Below are 20,222 nucleotides of genomic sequence, written 5' to 3'. Positions count from 1 at the left end.
ATCCATCTATAACTAAAAAATATTTTAAAAAATATGCACTCTGAAATTTGGGTTAAAGGATAAATATATTAGGACTGAGGATGTAGCTCTTAGCATGTGCCAGGTCCTGGGTTAGATTCCCAGCACCATAAAAACCAAAGAGCTAAACTATAGTGGATCTCAACTGACTTATATTTACCAATCTTGTTACTAAAAGCCTTCCTGAGTCTAACCCTATCTGTGTTAGTTTTGTCAATGGGACAAAAATACTTGAAGAAATAACTTATGAGTAGCAAAGATTTTGGTTCATAGTTTCAGACATTTCAGCCCATTGGTCACTTGTCCTTATGGTGGCACAGCACATTATAGCAGGAGCATGTTGCAGAGCAAAGGTTTCACGTCATGGTGGGCAGGAAGCAAAAGAGAGTAAGGGGTCAGGGTCCCAATACCCACTTTGTGTGCATGCCCCAGTGACCCAATTTCCTTCCACTAGGCCATACTTTCACCTTTTCCCCATAGTGCCACAGGCTGGCAACCAAGTCTTTAACACATGGCCTTTGGTTGGACATTTAAGATCCAAACCATAATGTTATTCTTTTTCTTTTTGGTGGTACTGGGGATTGAACCCAAGGACATTCTACCACTGAGCTATATCCCCTGCCCTTTTTTATCTTTTGAGATATGGTCTCACTAAGTTGCCCAGGCTTGCCTCCAACTTGGGATCTTCTTGCCTCAGCCTCCCAAACCACAGGGATTACATGCACCACTGTACCCTGCACCTTAACACCATTTTTGTCACCCACCCAGTTTTTCACTATTTCCGAGTCTATATTTCTTCAAGGCAATTTAGTTGGTTAATTGGCTTTATGTAAAGTGCAGGTGCCCTCATCCTAACCACAGTCCTGAAATGTGATTATTAGTCTCACTTGGTATGTCAAAATAGAGTATAATCTCACAGCTAAAATGGGATGAGAGTAAAATAAAACCCAAATCTCTGGTTCTATGGTCCACTTGTATGTGTGTATGTGGCGGGGGTGGGGGTGGGAGATAGGGATCTTATCATAGTTGCTTTGGCTGCCCTTGAACTCCTGAGCTCAAGCAATCCTCCTGTTTTACCCTCCCAAGTAGCTGGGACTGCAGATAGGCAGCACTGTGCCCAGCTTTATTAGTTTTTGTTTTGTGTGTGTTGGGCTTGAACCCAGGTGCATTTTACCACTAATCTACATTTCTAGTTCTCCCTTGCCCCTAGAGGCAAGATCTTGTGCTAATTTAATTAGCCTCCTGCTTCAATCTCCCAAGAAGCTGGGATTATAGGTGTATACTACCATGTCTAACTACATTTGAATTGTCTTTCCATTTGATTTTTTAATTTTTTTTTAGTTGTAGATGGACACAATATCTTTATTTTTATTTATTTTTATGTGGTGCTCAGGATCGAACCTAGGGGCCTCACACGTGGGAGGCAAATGCTCTACCACTGAGCTACAACCCCTAGCTGCCCATTTGATTGTTCAAAGATAAATTTACACTTAAATGTGTAAAGCATAATTGTATTGGGTTGGTGGGGTTCTGTGAACTAACCCCAGGATCTTTCACACTAAGCACATACTCTACTACTGAGTTAGACACCCAGCTTTCAACTGTATAATTTTTTGACAACTGACACACCTATGTAATCCCTATCAAGATATAGAATATTTCCTTTACCCCCAAAAGTTCCCTATGTTCCTTCTCAGAAAATAGGGTGTCCCTCCCCTGTAAAAGTCACTATTTTAATTTTTTTCACCATAGATTAGTTTTAACTGTTCAAGAACTTCATATAAATGAATGAAATAACATGTAATTTGACTTCTTCTGTTGAATTTATGAGTAGTTATTTCCTTTTTATATTACTGAGTATGAACATCACAAGTTGTTCAGCTGTTCTCTGATTAATGGGTATGTAGGTTAGATCATTCCTAGTTTGGAGCTTTTAAAATAATGCTGTTATGAATGTGTGTGTGTGTGTTGTTGTGATAGAACCAGCCCTTGCACGTGCTAAGCACTGCTATGATAATTTTTTTAATTAGCTACAATTATTATCATATTTTAACACACATTTTTGTGGAATTTATTTTCATTTCTCTTGGGTAAGTATGTAGGTTGAAATTTCTAGATAAATTACAGAAAATGTTTGAAAATTTCCCCAAATAGGCTGGTAAGATATGTCTATAATCCCAGCTACTGAGGAGGATGAGTTAGAAGGATCCCAATTTGAGGCCAGCCTGGACAATTTAGTGAGATCCTCTCTCAAAATAAAATATAAAAAAAAGCTGGAAAGGTAACTCAATAGTAGAAGTCTCTTGAACTCAATTTCTGATTAGGGCAGGGCAGGACAAATTTTCCCAGAGACAGTATCGTTTTACATTCTTCCCTAACAATGTATCATAATTTATTCTACATCCTTGTGAAGATTTGGTGTTGTCTGTCTTTTGGGTTTTAGCCATTCTGATGAATATGTAATGATAGCTCATTGTAGTTTTTTAAGTAAGAGTCCATCTTTGAATCATTTTCACTGGCATAAATAAAACTTGAAGCAGAGTTCATTGCTTCACACATTTCTAATTGATTTCTATTGTGATCAACTAGTGTTATATGCCTTGGGTACAGGAGGAATGACAATACCTATCGCTGATTTAAGCCAGAATTCCCAAATAGCTAACTAGAATCACAAATGGAATACTGTATTTTAAAAATATAACTTCTGTGATCCATTCCCAGGCCTCCTGAGCCAGACATCCCCAGGTGTCATCTGTAAGTAAATATTTAAGAAATTCCTTGGATGATTCAGATGATGATTAGCCAGCTTTGGTATAACAGTATTTCTCTTTCAGTTATCTCCCATTTATAAGCCATGTAGTATAGTTAACTTGGCCTAGTTGCTAGTTTATAAACATGCCTAGCCTTTACCACTGTTGGCCTTGCTAATACTGATTTCCTAATCTATAGTGCTTCACGATATTTGAATCTTATCTTTATATTTCTGCAAATTTACTGCATTACTCAAACTTCAGCCCAAGTTGCTCAGAGTCTTTTTAACTGAAGACAGTTTCTTCCTGTTCAGACTTTTTTTTTAACCTTTGAGACAGAGGACTGCTAAATTTCCCAGGCTGGTCTTAAACTCTTAATCCCACCTTAGTCTCCTAAGTAGTTGGGATTATAGGTGTATACTACCACACTATATTTTTTAATGGCACCTTTTAAATATGTATATTTTCCCTATAAGAAGGATTGGATTAGATTTTATTTATTTTGAATTTCCCAATGTTTTCAATGCTTACTGTGTATCAGATATTGCATTTTTTTTAATGTTCCAATTTCCTTGTATTCCCTAACTTACTTTAATAGCAGGTTTCTTAAGTGAGAGTTAATAAACTAAAAATGTTTTCAAAATAAAGAAAGTAATGTTATTATGATTGTTGTTGAAAACATTTTTTGCTATATTCATCTTAGTAACTAATACTTTTTAAAATTACTGAATTTATAATAAATGAAAAATTATATACTTGGCTTGAAAATGAATCTACTCTCCATCCTCTTTATAATTTTAAGATATTAGAGTGCTTACGATTACACGAAAAAAATTAGAATAAACAATTTAATTTACTTTTATATAAAAGAGATGAACTTGAAATTTTTAAGAACAGAATATTTTAATTTTTACATATTTTATTAAAAAACACACTTAGAGAAATAACAATACATTAAATTTTCAAAGCGTCACCATACTATTCTGGTTTGGTTTTTTTTTTTTTTTTTTTTTTTTTTTTTAAGAGTGAGAGAGAGGGAGAGAGTGGGAGAGAGAGAGAGAGAATTTTTAATATTTATTTTTTTAGTATTTGGCGGACACAACATCTTTGTATGTGGTGCTGAGGATCGAACCCGGGCCGCACGCATGCTAGGCGAGCGCGCTACCGCTTGAGCCACATCCCCAGCCTGGTTTGTTTTTATTTTTGTTTTTGTGGTGCTAGTATGTTTTTTTTGCATATTAGTGCTCTACCACAGAGCTTATACCCTCAGCAATATTCTGAAAATGTACAAAATTCAAATGTCAAAATTTTACATTTCCCCCCAGAATAATGCAGAAGAAAAAAGGCCAGTAATTACAAATATGTATATTATGTAAAAAAAACCCCTCTGTTTATCATGGGAATTAGTAACAATACAAAGAGTGAATGAATTATGACTGAATTTCATACCCTAATGGGTCAAGTCCCTGGTCTAGAAGCATTAAAGAGGATTCTCTTAACTTCTGCAGCAATTTCCTTAGTTCTTCCTTAGAAAATACCTGGTATCAAAAAAGAAAAACAAAAATAAGAATGAGAAAAAAAGAATATGATCTTTTAGTTACCTAATTAATCTGATGATTTAAATTAATATAATAAGAAATTTCTTTGTATGATTTATATGTACAGAAGCTAGAAAATTAGAGTAGTTTAGGAACTTCAGGCTATTTCTCAGAGTCAGTCTACATATTTCTAACTGCTTATATGATCATATACATATTTGGAAAAAAAGCACATTCATTAAAACTAGACTGTTACTTTCAGGAAGTTCAAGAACAACTAAAATCCAAAAACAATAAAAAATGTAAGCATGTCTTCACAAAATTAAATATCACCATAAAGTATATCAAATCAATAAAATTTAAACAGCAAGCATTCTAGCACTTACCAGATAGAGTTTATGGCGCTCAGAGGATACCATATCTGCTAACTGCAGGCATTCCTGATACTGACCAGTACTATGCAATATGGTGTGAAGCAGAAAACACAACATTGGCAAACATAGCTTCCTCAATAAAACCATCTGATGTGTTCTTTCATGGTCTTCCTCAGCATCCTACAAACAGACATCAAGTCATCATTTTAACAACTTTAAGCTAACTATCCTTACAAATGGAAAAGGCATGTACAGTTGGTCCTGTGCATTAATTGGTTCCAAATCTCTAGATTCAACCAACCATAGAAAGTAAATAGATATTTGGGATAAAAAGTTGCAACAGTACCAAACATATACAGACTTTTTGTTCTTGTCGTTATTCCTTAAACAATATAAGAACTAATTACATACCATTTACATTGTATTAGGCATTATAAATAATCTAGAGATGATTTAAAGGATATGGGAGGATAGGAGCAGGTTATATAAAATATTATGCCATTTTATATAACAGATTTGAATATATGTAATTTTATTATCCACAGGGATTTTCTAACCAAACCCTCATAGATGCTGAAGGATGACTGTGCTGAATCAAAATCAAAACAGGTAGAAGCTAGGCCTGGGGTCGTGGCTCAGTGGTAGAGCGCTTGCCTAGCACGTGCGGGGCCCTGGGTTCCATCCTCAGCACCACATAAAAATAAATAAATAAGAGTATTGTGTCCAACTACAAATAAAAAATAAATATTCAAACAAAACAAAACAAAAAACCAGGAAGAAGCTAAAGTTTTTCGGTTTTGGCAGTGCTGGGGATTGAACCCAGGGCCTCACACAAGCCAGGCAAGTGCTCAACCACTGAGACCTTAAAAAAAAAAAAAATTGTTTTGAGATAGGATCTCATTAAATTGCCCAAGTTGGGCTTGAATTTGTAGTGCTCCTCCCTCTACTTCCCCAAAAGCTGGGTTTATAGGTATGTGCTAATTATTCTAAGGCTTATAATGCCTATTAAAAATAAAATGAGGCAAGGTTTTAATCATGTTATGTAGCAAACAAAATTTTATGCCAGAAAAGTATGAAGATGAACAAGGTATACTAGAGAGGGAACAGAATAATGAAAATGCTATTGAGTGTATTTCTAATAAATTTAATGTCTATAATAACAACATGTATAAAAAGAATAAGAGAAACTGAATACCATCAGAACAAAAAGCAGAATAGAAAACATCACCACACTTTACTGGATATGTACAGATGTAATTACAAATAGATCTAAGGAGATGTGAAAACACACACCAAACTGACAGCAGTTATACTTGGGAAAAATGGTTAGGATGCAGAGAAGGGTGCACAGGGGAAAGAACTATGTGGCAACTTTCTAGTTTTTTCAACAAGGAGAATGAATTTATGATTTTCTTGTATAATTTAGAAAAACTGACAAAACCTATAGTTAGGAATATAATCAACGAGAGAAGAAATATATGAGGACAATCTTATGTAGAAAAAAAGTTAAGTATTTTTTTCTGGATTTTTCTAAAGCAAAACTGTAGAAATAAAAGAGTAGCCCTTTTATGCTCACTGTTTTCTCATTACCACACTTGAAAATTAAAATAGCGAAAATAATAAAAACATACCCAAACACATTAAAATTTCTGAAATAATCTTTAAAACAAAAAGGAAGGGCTGGAGTATATCTCAGTGGTGGAGCATGTGTCTAACATGCATGAGGCCCTGAGTTTGATTCCTAGCATAACAAAAAGAAAAATCAGAAGGAAACATATAGAACTCATCGTATAAAACACAACAAAACAGAATAGCCAGGACAAAGTAAAGCAAAATAAAAAGCTTAATAAAATATCTCAAAATATTTCTTGGGAGAGGCTATAAAACTAAATTGCTAAAACATTTTCAAACGTAGATATAAATGGAGTAAAGCAACAAAATGTGGCTTGGTTACTCTACCAAGAAGTAACGTACTAACTTAGGCTAACCTACCTAACTTATGCCAGGTTTCCACACACAAGAAAAATATTGCCCATTAATCTTTTAGTCTTGTTTTGAGGTATAAATACATAAAAGCAAATATTAAAATATATGCCTCATATTTTCTTAGTTTTTTTTTTTTTTTTTTTTTTGTACTGGCAATTGAACTCGGGGGCACTCGACCACTGAGCCACATCCCCAGCCCTATTTTATATTTTATTTAGAGACAGGGTCTCACTGAGTTGCTTAGTGCCTCACTATTGCTGAGGCTGCCTTTGAACTCAAGATCCTCCCGAGTCGCTGGGATTACAGACATGTGCCACGGCACCCAGCCATATTTTCTTAGCTTTAAAAATGAAAGCACTTTCACTTATTTTCTCAAGGTGAGGCACTCACTGGGGAAAAAGGAAGGGAGGGAAATAAAAGGTACTAGAGAATGAGAATGATCAAATATATTTAAGTACAAATATGACATAATAGATCCTACTATTATATATAATTACAATGCACCAATAAAAAAGATAAGGTGCTCACTAGATTATCTAAATGTGTTAGATTTAAAATGCAATTTAAAACACCTCAAATTTTTACTCATTATTCATATTACTGACCCCTCTAGAGGCAGAACCTATTATGAATGATAAGAGAACTGTTGCTTTCTGGGGCTTTCCATTTATGCTCTAGTATAGTCTTTCCCCTATGCTAAGGAGGTAAAGTACCCCTGGTTCTTGGATTGCTTGTTACCTAAAAGCTATAAAAGGTACCACAAGATGAATTGTGGTACCTGCTCCTCCTAAATCCTATTGTTGCTGCCACAGTATCAGGGAGTGGTGCAAGTGATCTCTTTTCCTATGATTCCCATGGCAGTGGACAGCTTGCTATCAACCATTCAGAATCACACCAGATGGACCTAGACATTTGCCACAAGGAAAAAGAAATAAACTACTCTGCCACAACCTATTTCTCTTGTATGAATAATTAAAAGCTTTAAAATATACTAAAACATTTAAAACAAAAAATTCTTTTCACCAAGGGCATACAGTGCCTTCTATGTGAGAAAAACTCATTGACATGTCGACAGCAGAAGTCTACCTCTATTGACATTATGGAAATAACTAATCTGAAAAAAGTGCATTCACTCCAATAATGTAGTGCCATTTATTTACCAAATGCCTTGTATGTGCTAGACATTAATTTAAGTGTCAGGGTCAAAGAAGTGAAGAATACAAGGTTGCTCCCTTTATAAAGGTTATACTGTACTGGGAGTAGACTCAAAAAAAAAACCAAAAAACCAAAAAACACATATTGGAATGTGGTAGGTGCTAGAAAGAAATCTAATATAAGGATTCAGTAACAGATGTGTATTATATATGCTATTTAATAAGCATGGTTGGCTGGGATTGTAGTTCAGTGGTAAAGTGTTTGTCTACTACATTTGAAGTACTGAGTTCCATCCTCATTCACACCACATAAAAAATAAATAAATAAAATGAAGGTATTGTGTCCATCTACAATATTTAAAAATAAATACACAAAAATAGGATGGTTAGGGCTGGGGCTATACAGCTCAGTGGTAGAACATTAGGCTAGCATGACAAGTTTGATTCCCAGCACTGCAAAAAACAAACAAGGGTGACTTGATGGGGGGCAGAGATTCTCTAAAGAAACTATTTGAGGAGACTGTTGAGAGAATTAAGAAGCTACCTAGGCAGATATCTTGGGGAAAGAGCATTCTAGGCAGAGGGAGAGTTGCAAAGAGATCCAGAAATCAAGAACATAATGAGGAGCAGGAGGATATAAGACTGGCAGGTAGTTCAAACAAACAAACAAACAAAAAACGGCAAATGTACAGTCTTGTATGTCAAGAAGAGAACTAAGGATTTTATTCAAGTTATAATGAGAAACTATCAGAAAGTTCTTGGTAAGAGAGTGACATATTTCATTTTTAAATGATCACTAATTGATAAACAAGGAAATAATAATATAAAGAAGAATGGGGCGGGTAGAGTAGTGGCTAGGCGGTAGAGAGTTTGCCTAGCACGTTTGAGGCCCTGGGTTCGATCCTCAGCACCACATAAAACAATAAATAAAATAAAGGTATTGTGTCCAACTACAATTAAAAATAAATACAAAAAAAAAAAAAAAAAGAGAACGGGAAGCAAAGAAGACACAGTAGAAGCTTAGACTAGAATGTAGCAGAAGTAGAAGTAGAGGTAGTTGTAGTAATAAAAAGTAGGTATAGATGAGATGCCTACTCTACTTCTGCTGCCAGCCTTCTGTGCCACCTGCCTTCAATACTAATAGGAACATTCTATAACTACTTAAAAACTTGAGATGTTCCTATACTAAACTGTGTGTAATGCCAGGAATATCGTGTACAGTTGTGTACTATACAAGGGCACCTGGTCAAGTGAGTGAGTGAAGCTGAAATCCAGCTTATGCTTCATTCTACAGGTCATGTGTACCTAGCATGGAACCTATCTGTGTAAGGGAAGGGGTTCAATTTTCTAATTTATACACAAATAATATATGTGCTAGCAGGAACCCTAGATAATTCCCTACTTTGTTGAATATTAAATATCTAGGAGTATTAAACTAAACTCAATAGAGTAATTAAAATACCATTATCATTGACTGTTAAAGGAATCTCCTTTTCTGGATTAGTTTTAAATAAATGACTAAGACCAAATACTGATTTATAAAATGCTCCATAAAACAATACAATATCATTTGTTGTCTGCCAATCCAACATCATTTTTATGAGACTATTTTGTGGCTTTCATTATTTAATCTACTAAGATTAGTTAATCAGAATAATAAAGACTTATTCATCAACAAGACACTCAAGTTGTTTCAAAATTCAAGTAACAATTAGCATTTTGTAACAGGAAAATTTTATTTTCACTAACACCAGCATGAATCAGAAGATAGGTTTATCCTAAGGAAACTGCTGAAGGTTTAAAACTAGTCAGGGGAGTTCTATTATGAACTTTAGGATTAAAAGTTCAAGATCATTAATCTATGTTTCAAGATCATTAACCTAAGCCAGGCACACTGGTGCACGCCTGTAATCCCAAAAATTCACAAGGTTGAGGAGGATCTTGAGTTCAAGAGCAGCCTCGGCAACTTAGCAAGATTCTAAGCAACTCAGTGAAACCCTGTCTAAAAATAAAAAAAGAGCTGAGGATGTAGCTCAGCATAAAGTGCCCCCAGGTTCAATCCCCAGTAAAACAAAAACAAAACATTAATCTATCAGTAATAACAGCAAACAGAGGTTCCAATCTAGTTTCTAGGGAAACTAGAAGAGGTAGATATCTATAGTAGCTAAAATTAATTAAAGAATAAGTGATAAAATAAAAGAGGATATTATAAGTGGCAGAAGAAAAAGTATCAAGAACACTGTTGTTCTCCATTCAAAATAAATATCCAATAATCTAAGATTTCCAGTTTTTCTTGATTATCTGTCTGCAGAGGGAAAACTGAGCTACCATTCTGTCATGTCCCTGGATAAGGCCTTAGTGTTTCTCTGATATTATCATTGTAGTATCCTTCCTTTCCCCATTTTACCTCATCCAAATTCTACCCATTTGTTCAAGATTCAATCGAATGCTATAGCTTTCAAGCTTCCTGTCCATAGCCCTTCCAGGTTAAAAAACAATCCTGTTTTCCTCCTCCTTTTTTTCCTCTAGTGTGGGCCTCACTCATGCTAGGGAAGCTTTCTATCTTCTGAGTTATATTCCCAGCCCAAAACAATCTTTTCTTTACTTAAACTTAAAAAAAAAATACTTAATTCGTACTGTTCTTATGGCATTTAATACTTTTCTAACTGGTTCTCAATCTAGGTCACACATTAAAGTTTCTAGGTGATTATAAAACAAACAGTGTAGCCCTTCCTCAAACTAATTAAACCATAATTTCTGGGGATGGAACCTTGTACTTTTAAAAAAGCTTGTCAAGTCATTTAAATGGACACCTTAGAAGTGAAAGTCACTGATGGATGTATGTCTTATGCTGCTAGAATTACCTATCTATAAATTAAGTCAAATACATGTATAATTAAAATTTTAGGTCCAGAATTTTAAAAATGAAATTCTACTATCCTGTGTGAACATATTAAATATGAAGTAATAGTTTATCCAAAATATATGTGATATTTAGTTATAACTACAAAGGTTATCTAAAATCTGTAGATTCTTCTATTCAGAAAGAGCACATCTGACAAAATATATTTTTTTCAGCTATATGCAATACACACAGCTTACCTCTCTGACATCTACCATCCAACCTCCATCAACAAACAATAAGACATTGTACATTTTTTCCTTCACATCAGCAGTTAGTGCATCCAAATGCCCTTTCCAAATACCGTAATCCATCTGCAAGACAAACACGAGGCAGACATAATGAACAAAAATCAATAAATAATGTATTTTTAATATACAGGCAGAAATAGACACGTGGAACATCATTCAAGAGTTGGTGTTTCAGTAGCCAAATATCAACAGACAGCAGTTGAATAAAATGATTAAATGTTAACTTCGTAAATAAATGCTAATGATACCTGAAGGTATTTTTCAAGATTAATTACCCACAGAGAAGTAAACAGCTGGGTGCAATGGTGCAAGCCTGTAATCCCAGCTACTCGAGAGGCAGGAGTTTGATCGGGTTTGAGGCTAGCCTTGGCAACTTAGTGAGACTGTCTCAAAATACAAAGTAAAAAGGGCTAGGGAGGTAGTTCAGTGGTACCTGAGCAATCCCCAGTCCCAGCGTAGGGGAAGGGAGGTAACAAAACAGATGGCTTTTTTTCAAAGCAGAACATTAACACAAAGATTACCTGTTATAGTAACATAGCTGCTGAAAAAATGACCTTTATAAATGCTAACATACATTTTTAAGATGCAACAGACTCATCCTACATCCATATTCAACTTACTTCGTACTTCTTTTCTTTATGTTCATAAGCCACTTTCTCAGTAAAAGTTGGCTGGGGTATCAGAGTAGGTTTTTGTGGAGCTGAATTCATATGCTTAAACCATTCATTAAACGTTTCATGGGCTTCCTAAAACGTAAATTGGAAAAAAATGTTTTCCACATTTATTATTCAACAAAGCTTTTAAAAATTTTGGTTCTTAGAAATAATTCTGCAGCACCAAAATACAAAATTGTTCAATATTTATTTTTTTACACACAACAAAAATGACTGGAATATATTAATGTTTTATCAAATGACAAATACCACCAAAATATATAGCATCTACTTCTATCTCAGCATCCTGATTATTTATGTATCTTGACATTTATCACTCTATGAAGTAGCATGTTATCTTATCTACCTTCTTTATTGGCCTACTGGCTTTAAGAGGGTAAAGAGAAGAGTACTATCCACAAATTTAGCTCTGTGACCTTGCCCACTATAATCACTTGATTACTTGTTTAATAAAATTTGAATGAATATGCTGTTATTTTAGTCCCAACAAATCTAGAATATTTTGCTATCCTCAGTTATTGCCAAAAGCAAAAATATTAAAAGTTGAGACAAGCAATCACAGAATCTTTTTTCTTTTCCCCAACTCTTCAGAGCATTTACTTTGAAGCCAGAATCATGGCAGCTCAGAGGCACATGGTTTCATCATAAGAGCATTCATGAATCTTAAAAAAAAAAAAACATCAGTTTCTGGGGCTGGGGCTGTAGCTCAGTGGTAGAGCACTTGCCTTGAACGTGTGAGGCCCTGGGTTCGATCCCCAGCACCACATAAAAAAGAATAAATAAATAAAAATGAAGATATTTTGTCCATCTATAACTAATTTTTTTTTTAAATCCTTCTTTAAAAAAAAAAGAAAGAAGAAAGAAGACATCAGTTCTGGATATCATATATGCTATCTGATCTTGGCTGGTTAACAATGAATAGAGAATCACGATAATGAAGATAAGGTCATGATTTCAATTCTCTGTAGAACAGTCATTACTATAGTCACAAGAGAGATAAAATTGATCAATCATTACTTTAAAATTTAAACTCTGAAAGTGAATCAGAAAAGTTGTTACTAAAATTGTGGTTTTCTTTTCAATCTCACCAAATAAGCTCTAATGCACAAATGTTCTCTGATAGCATTATCGTCTTCAGCAGGAAGTGGACTTTCCATTCCTTGTTCTTCCCACTGATTATAGATTTCTGCTATAGAATCCTGAGGAATTTTCACAAATACTTCTTTTGCAGCTTCATGCTTTTTAGATGCTGTGAAAAAAGAACATACAATTTTCACTAAACTACTTTGTAATGTTTCTCAAAGAGTCAAATAATTGGTTTAACTTTTATAGTGAGCTGCAACCATTTCAGGACCCAAGGTATTTCTATTAAAGGTCTTAATGATATTCCTACCCAATGGGCTGGCTCTTTTCATATCTCCATGGAATGATAACATAAAAGGAGATATTAAATGCAGTTATATTTTTCAAAGTCTGTCAGCCATGACAGTATATGCAAAATTGGCTAGGATAACAAAAATCCACCTTTATAAGTTTTTGCATAACAAATTGGATATGTAAAAGAATAGGTGGGCTATGCACAGTGGTACACACCTGTAATCTTAGCAACCTGGCAGAAGCAGGAGGACTGCAAGTTCAAGGACAGCCTCAACAACTTGCAAGACCCTCAGCAACTTAGTGAGATCCTGCCTCAAAGAAAAAATAAAAAGGGATGGAGATATGACTCAGTGGTAAAGTGCTCCTGGTTCAACCACCTAGTACCAAAAAAGGAATAGCTGGGTTTTCTCACCCTCAATAGAAAGATTAACAAAACAAAATTCAAAGGTATGTGGATCTGACCAAAGAATAAAAACAAAATACCTAAGAATTTTCTCATTATTGCATTGCCTTGTTTCAGTGCTTCTGCCCTCTGTGCTGGGTCAAATACCAACCAGTCAATTACATCAATCTTTAAACGGTCCTCCTATTCATTTAAAGAGAGAAAAAAGGGAAAAAGAAACAGCAATTTTACTTCTAGGATAATCTGCAAATTAGTAAAACTAACTTATATCTGTGCTTCTAATAAACATCATTTTCCCTTGAATTATTTAAAATTATGAAAAAAAATCTAACTTTCCTTAATTTATTTTCCTACTTAAGAGCTCTCTATCAAATTATAGAAAAAAATTCACTGGACTATAATATTGGAATTATATGTTGTATGCCCCACCAATTTAACCATATGAATTTTGGGGGAGGGGGTGCCAGGAATTGAACTCAGGGGCACTCAGCCACTGAGCCAAATCCCTGCCCTATTTTGTATTTTATTTAGAGACAGGGTCTCACTGAATTACTCAGCACTTCGCTTTTGCTGAGACTAGCTTTGAACTTTTGTTGAGGCTGGCTTTGAACTTGAGATCCATGGGCTGGGAATGTGGCATGTGTGCGGCCCGGGTTCGATCCTCAGCACCACATGCAAATAGGGATGTTGTGTCCGCCAAAAGCTAAAAAAATAAATATTAAAATTCTCCCTCCCTTCCTCCGCTCTCTTTAGAAAAAAAAAAAAAAAAAAGATATCCTCCTGTCTGCGCCTCCAGAGGTGCTGGGATTATAGGCATGCACCAACATGTCTGGCAACCATATGATTTTTTTAAAGAGCTACTTTAAAATTATTTTCTTGTCGGGCAAGATGGTGCACACCTATAATCCCAGTAACGTGGGAGATTGAGTTAGGAGGATCACAGTTCAAAGTCAGCCTCAGAGATATATAGTAAGGCCCTAAGCATAGATATAACTTTTCTCCTGAAAATAAGAGTTAGTGAAAAGCCAATGCTCAGACTTGTTCTATTAGACAAACTTCTTTTCACATACTACTAATATAAATAATCCCTTATGTAAGACCTTAAATTTGTAAAAAGCCTGGGTTGACAAAGAAACATTCTTATTTAAGAACAACTATTTCGGGCTGGGGTTATGGCTCAGTGGTAGAGTGCTTGCCTAGCATATGTGAGGCACTGGGTTCAGATCTCAGCACTACATAAAAATAAATAAACAAAAAGGCAGTGTGTCTATGTGCAACAACAAAAAATTAAAACAATTATTTCTGGGGGACAGGGGTGACAAGCAGAAACTATATATTTTAAGATAGAAATTCACCAAGAAACAAGATGAAGGATTAGAAGTTACAATACCCCTCAGCCCCTACCCCATGCCCCAAATTACCTCTGTAGTGGCAGTATCTAGGGATGGAGCCAGGTCATGATGACTAAATTCACCATCGTCTTTCTTTCGAATATTCTCAACTACAGTTTTTGTTATTGTCGCAACATCCAAATCTAAAAAGAGTTTTTTAAAGTAACAAAAAACAAAGAATAATCATTGATTCTAATATTCTCTAAACAGCTACAACAGTTTGGTAAATTCAAAACATTTTTTTTTTCCCAGTGCTGCGGATTGAAGTCTTGCATGCCGGGCAAGTGCTCTACCACTGAGCTACACTCCCAGTCCCTGGAACAATTTTTTAAAAACTCGTGGCACATTGTGGCACACGCTTATAACCCCAGTGACTCAGGAGGCTGAGGTAGGATGATGTCAAGTTCAAGACCAGTCTGGGCAATTTAGCAAGACCCTATTAAAAACTAATTCAAAAAGAGCTTGGAAATGTGACTTAGTGGTAGAGTACCTTGGGTTAAATTTCCAGTATTGAAGAGGGATATTGATACACACACACACACACACACAAGTATATTTACATAAAATCTGTAAAATCTAAAAGACATGGGGCTGGGGATGTGGCTCAAGCGGTAGCGCGCTCGCCTGGCATGCATGTGGCCCGGGTTCAATCCTCAGCACCACATACCAACAAAGATGTTGTGTCCGCCGAGAACTAAAAAATAAATATTAAAAATTCTCTCTCTCTCTCTCTCTCTCTCTCTCTCTCTCTCTCTCTCCTCTCTCACTCTCTCTTAAAAAAAAAGACATTATAAAAGAAAATGCTAAAATTTAAAAAAGATACACATTACAGTGTAAGTTATTTTATACATAAAAGAGAATGTCATTGAAATTTTTATTCCTCCTGCTCTCCAAGAGAAATAAGATTCAAAACTTAAAGGACAAATGTTATAAGAAACAACATGAAGATTTGACTATGAAGACCAATGGATGACTTACTCAACCATTTTTACCTGCTTCCTTAGCCAGCTCCAGGCAATGATGGCGTTGTTCAAATTCTGTAACACCTTCCAAAAATAAAGCATATTGGGCAACGGCAAGATCTTGAGGCAAATGACAGGTATAAAAGGCTATAAGATTTGTATGTTTCTCATTTATTAAAAGCTGAAAATAAAAAAAAGAGCAAAGTAGGTTAATAATAAAGAAAGTTCTAGGATCAATAGTGCTTTTATAAAAGTTTACTTCAAAATTTCAAATATATTTAGGAGAGATTCAAGAGATATGGATTTGTACTACTAATCAGAATAATTTTAAACTCCAAGAATGTATTCAGGAGCAGAGTGGAGGAGGGGGGAAGGGGGAAGGGAGGAGAGGAAGAAAGGGGAAGAAGTGAGGAGTGAAGTTGACCAAATTATGCTATGTGTATGTATGAACATATCCCAATGCATTCTACTTTCATATATAACTATGTACCAATTAAAAGTGAATAAACAGAAGGAAGAGCAATAGAGAAGAGGAAGGTGAGCAGGGGGAGGGAAAGGGAAAATACTGGAGACTGAAATGGAGCAAACTATGTTATATGCAGTAATGGCTATGTTGAACCCCACTACCATGTGAAACTAAAATGTACTAATAAAGACAAACACATTCAGGATAATTCAAAGATCTCTTAGGGATTCTGATGACTTTCCTACCACTGGGTATTAAAATAACATTATCTGATTTTTGTTTTCATTACAACATTAAAAAAAAAGAATCAAGATGTGGATTCTCATAGTTTACCTGTATGTATGTCTTCAAAATTTCAATAGAAACTTCTTCCTTCATAGGAAAAAAGACATAATTCAATTATGAATACAAATGTTTACAGGTACCAGTAATAAAGTCTCCAATAAAAATTCTGCTGTTAAGTGATTTAATAATTTAAACATTTATCAATGAGGATAATTATACACCAGGCTAAGTCCTTGGCAAGGGTCATATGTTGCCTAATTTTATGTTATAACTTTTTGTGGGTAGTTACCATTATCATTCACATTTTTTAAAAAAATATTTACCTTTTAGTTGTAGTTGGACACAATACCTTTGTTTTGTTTATTTTTATGTGGTGCTGAGGATCAAACCCAGGGCTTCGAATGTGCTTGACAAGTGCTCTATTGCTAAGCCACAACCTCAGCCCCATCGTTCACATTTTTACAGAGGAAGAAACAAAGACCCAGGGAATTTTTATTTACACAGAATAATAAAGATAGAAGTTGCTGAGTAAGGAGGTGAACTCCATATTCTTACTCCATTGTTTTGCTTCTACATGTTCTTCCCCAAATATTATCAAACATTCTGAAAAAAGGAAATAAGCCAGACATGGTCATGGAATCTAAGCAACTGGTAATGGAGTGGCAAAGGGTACTGAGGCAGGAGGATTGCCAAATTGAAGGACAGTCTTGGCAAGAGAGGAGACCCTGTCTCAAAATAAAATGAAAATCAGGGGCTGGGGTTGTGGCTCAGTGATAGAGCACTTGCCCAGCATGTGTGAAGCACTGAGTTTGATCCTCAGCAGCACATAAAAATAAAATAAAGGTATTGTGTCCACCTACAACTAAAAAATATACATTTAAAAAAAAAAAAAAGAAAAGAAAATCACGGCTAGGGATATAGCTCAGTGGTTGAGTGCTTTCCTAGCATGTGTGAGGCCCTAAACTCAATCCTTAATACTATCTCTCTCTCTCTCTCACACACACACACACAAAATGAAAGAGAGAAGAAAGTTTTAAAATCTCATATAGAATTTAGACTGGTTCAGTCAGATCAGATGGTTGATTTAAAGATGTATGCTGAGGTAGGAGGATCACAAATTCAAGACCAGCTTCAGAAATTTAGTGAGGCCCTAAATAAGCGACTTAGTGAGACCCTGTCTCAAAATAAAAAATAAAAAGGGCTGGGGATGTAAAGCTTCCCTGGGTTCAAGCCCCAGTACCAAAAAAATAAAATTAAAAAGTAAAGTTGGATACCAGTAAGGATGAAGTTCTTAAAAATCAGTTAACCATCAGCATTGTGTGGCCACAAACCAGAACTCTAAGCATCACTCACAGTGAATTATCATTGAATGGCCACGTGAAACTATATGGAAGACTTCTGCACACTTATCACCATTTCTAGAAAAGAGTGACAAAAATATAATATGTTTTCCCAATAATAGACAAATAGCCATCAACTCTGCACTGAAGGATAAACTGTTCACTTTTATTTACTTTGGTCTGTAGTCCCAGAGTGCGGAAGAACAAAATGAGGTGAGTCATAAAGCGGAGGAGGTGTCCAGGTAGATTGCTTCTGCTTTTGGAAAGCCATTTGCTAAACTCATCCATTAAACCTACAAGCCATGAAAGCAAAGATTTAACAACAGAATTAAAATCAAGGGAGAAATAAACATTACCAAGAATATTTTATCTCACTAATAAAGTGCTATTAAGTCACTGTCTCATTGTTAGAAGCCATCATATAACTCTCTATATCCTCTTAAACAAGTAAAAAGTTGCATTAAAATAGGTGAATATTTAAAAAGATTAAACGATGTCATGAATAGTATGCATTGTTTTGGTAACTTTTATACTATAAAAAAGTGAAGAACTCAAAGTAAAATAAGATTATATCTTACCATCAATGTCTCCCAGGATAAGGAACTTTTGAACTATATGATAATGTTCTTGATTCTCTTCCAGAACTCTCTGAAAAATTTTTTTACATTTTCCATTAATCTTCTAATGGTCATATTTGAGTATGTATTTATTGTTAAAACTAAAAATGTCAAACTTTTGAAGGAATGCACATAAAGTTGGAAATGAAGGGCCTCCAGAAGATCAAAATAAAACAAAACATGGGAAAGATACTCCCTTTGGAATATATTCACAGCTTACAAGTCTAGAACTGAACAACACCTTTTAAGGTAGAGAACTATGACATAACAATTTAATCTTTGGGAATATTATTATGATTGTTCTTAATATTTTATTCCTGTTTACCTTGGCACTTCACGTGAATCAGAAAGAAAGGACACATGTGACTTAAGCAAAATAAACTACAAGATTTCTTTCACTATGAGTAGTAGTATTTAAAACCATTATTTAGGTGTTTTCTTGTGCACATGTCATCAAGAGTAATGACAAAATAATGATCAGGTACAATATCTTACATACTTATATGCTACATGCAGCTTGGCTTTTTGAAAATGGGTCATTTACTTTTGTCAAACATATTTTAATTTTTACTTGGCAGTCAATTTTTCTTTCAGCATTGGTTCTTTTTTTTTTTTTTAACGTCTACAACCTTTGCTCTATCAGAATTTATTTTGATTACATGGCATGAGGTAGAAATCTAGCTTCGTTTTTTTTCTTTCTTTTTTTTTTTTTTTAAAGAGAGAGTGAGAGAGGAGAGAGAGAGAATTTTTAATATTTATTTTTTAGTTCTTGGCGGACACAACATCTTTGTTGGTATGTGGTGCTGAGGATCGAACCCGGGCTGCACGCATGCCAGGCGAGTGTGCTACCGCTTGAGCCACATCCCCAGCCCAAGCTTTGTTTTCTTTCAGACGGAAAGTCAACTATACCAAGACCATTTACCTTAAATAAACTATTCTATTCCCTCTGAAACAAAAGGTCACCTATGACATTAAGTTCTCATAACTACTTGATTCTAATTTGCACTTGGTGTTCCACTGATCTATTTGTTTCCCAGGCTAATTCTATATTATTTTGTTGTGTCATATATTCAGTCAGACAAGTAACATAACAACTGTTCATTTTCAAAATCTTCTGCCATTCTCACTTATCCCACTCAGGAAACTTCTGTGCAGAAATAATCTCTAAAGCATTAGGTTTATATGTTTATTTTAGAATGACTGACATTTACGTCAGTCCTCCTATCCAAGAATGTGTTTTATCTCTTTATTCATGTCTTATTTTGTCTTCCAATAAGATTGTGTGTTTTTCTTTATGTAGGTCTTGAAACCCTTGATTGCTTTTATTCCTAGATACCTTTGGTTTTGATCATTAATTTAAGTGGGACTTTTGGAGGATGGGGAGCTGTATTCTATTCTAACTAGTTATAACAAGTACAGAATAGCTATGTTTTTTGGTAACATGGTCTTATATTTGCTATTTTAAAAAACTATTTTATTAATTCTAGTAACTTTTCAGTCTTAAGTTGATAGACTTACACTTCTATCATATTATGTAAATTGTTCACTACCTTTCTGATATTTATATCTATTTCTTGATTTATCTTATTAGCTATAATCTCCAAAACAATAGACCAGTAATAAACACTTGCCAGAAAAAATCATGAATTTCCTTACAATACAAAGTATGCCCATACAATAATAAGGAAAAATTAAATCCCAACAGAAAAACAGCTAAAAGATAAAGAAAAGAAA

The 20,222-nt window shown here is 34.8% G+C and overlaps 1 protein-coding gene and 1 long non-coding RNA gene across 3 annotated transcripts in view; one reads left to right on the top strand and one right to left on the bottom strand.

Moving 5' to 3' along the window:
* LOC308658893 overlaps positions 1–4,017 on the top strand; it is a 558,609-nt gene extending 554,592 nt beyond the window's left edge. Inside the window, exon 2 of the long non-coding RNA XR_014024247.1 lies at positions 3,921–4,017. This is a non-coding gene — a long non-coding RNA (uncharacterized lncRNA). The remainder of the gene's footprint in view (positions 1–3,920) is intronic.
* Positions 1,959–20,222, bottom strand: part of NUP107 (nucleoporin 107) — a 46,417-nt gene continuing 28,153 nt past the window's right edge. For both annotated transcript variants that reach the window (XM_081311796.1, XM_081311797.1), the window contains exons 18-28: positions 18,450–18,519; positions 18,046–18,164; positions 16,580–16,618; positions 15,811–15,961; positions 14,849–14,961; positions 13,508–13,610; positions 12,736–12,896; positions 11,594–11,719; positions 10,923–11,036; positions 4,693–4,860; positions 1,959–4,306 (exon numbers count right to left, since the gene is read on the bottom strand). In XM_081311796.1, coding sequence (XP_081167922.1) covers positions 4,199–4,306; positions 4,693–4,860; positions 10,923–11,036; positions 11,594–11,719; positions 12,736–12,896; positions 13,508–13,610; positions 14,849–14,961; positions 15,811–15,961; positions 16,580–16,618; positions 18,046–18,164; positions 18,450–18,519 — 1,272 coding nt within the window. In that variant the 3' untranslated portion in view covers positions 1,959–4,198. The remainder of the gene's footprint in view (positions 4,307–4,692; positions 4,861–10,922; positions 11,037–11,593; positions 11,720–12,735; positions 12,897–13,507; positions 13,611–14,848; positions 14,962–15,810; positions 15,962–16,579; positions 16,619–18,045; positions 18,165–18,449; positions 18,520–20,222) is intronic.

Source organism: Spermophilus citellus, assembly GCF_964194105.1.
Source record: "Spermophilus citellus genome assembly, chromosome: 10".
Classification (NCBI taxonomy): domain Eukaryota; kingdom Metazoa; phylum Chordata; class Mammalia; order Rodentia; family Sciuridae; genus Spermophilus; species Spermophilus citellus.
Note: the sequence above shows the minus strand (reverse complement) of the source record. Positions and strands in the feature narration are given on the sequence as shown.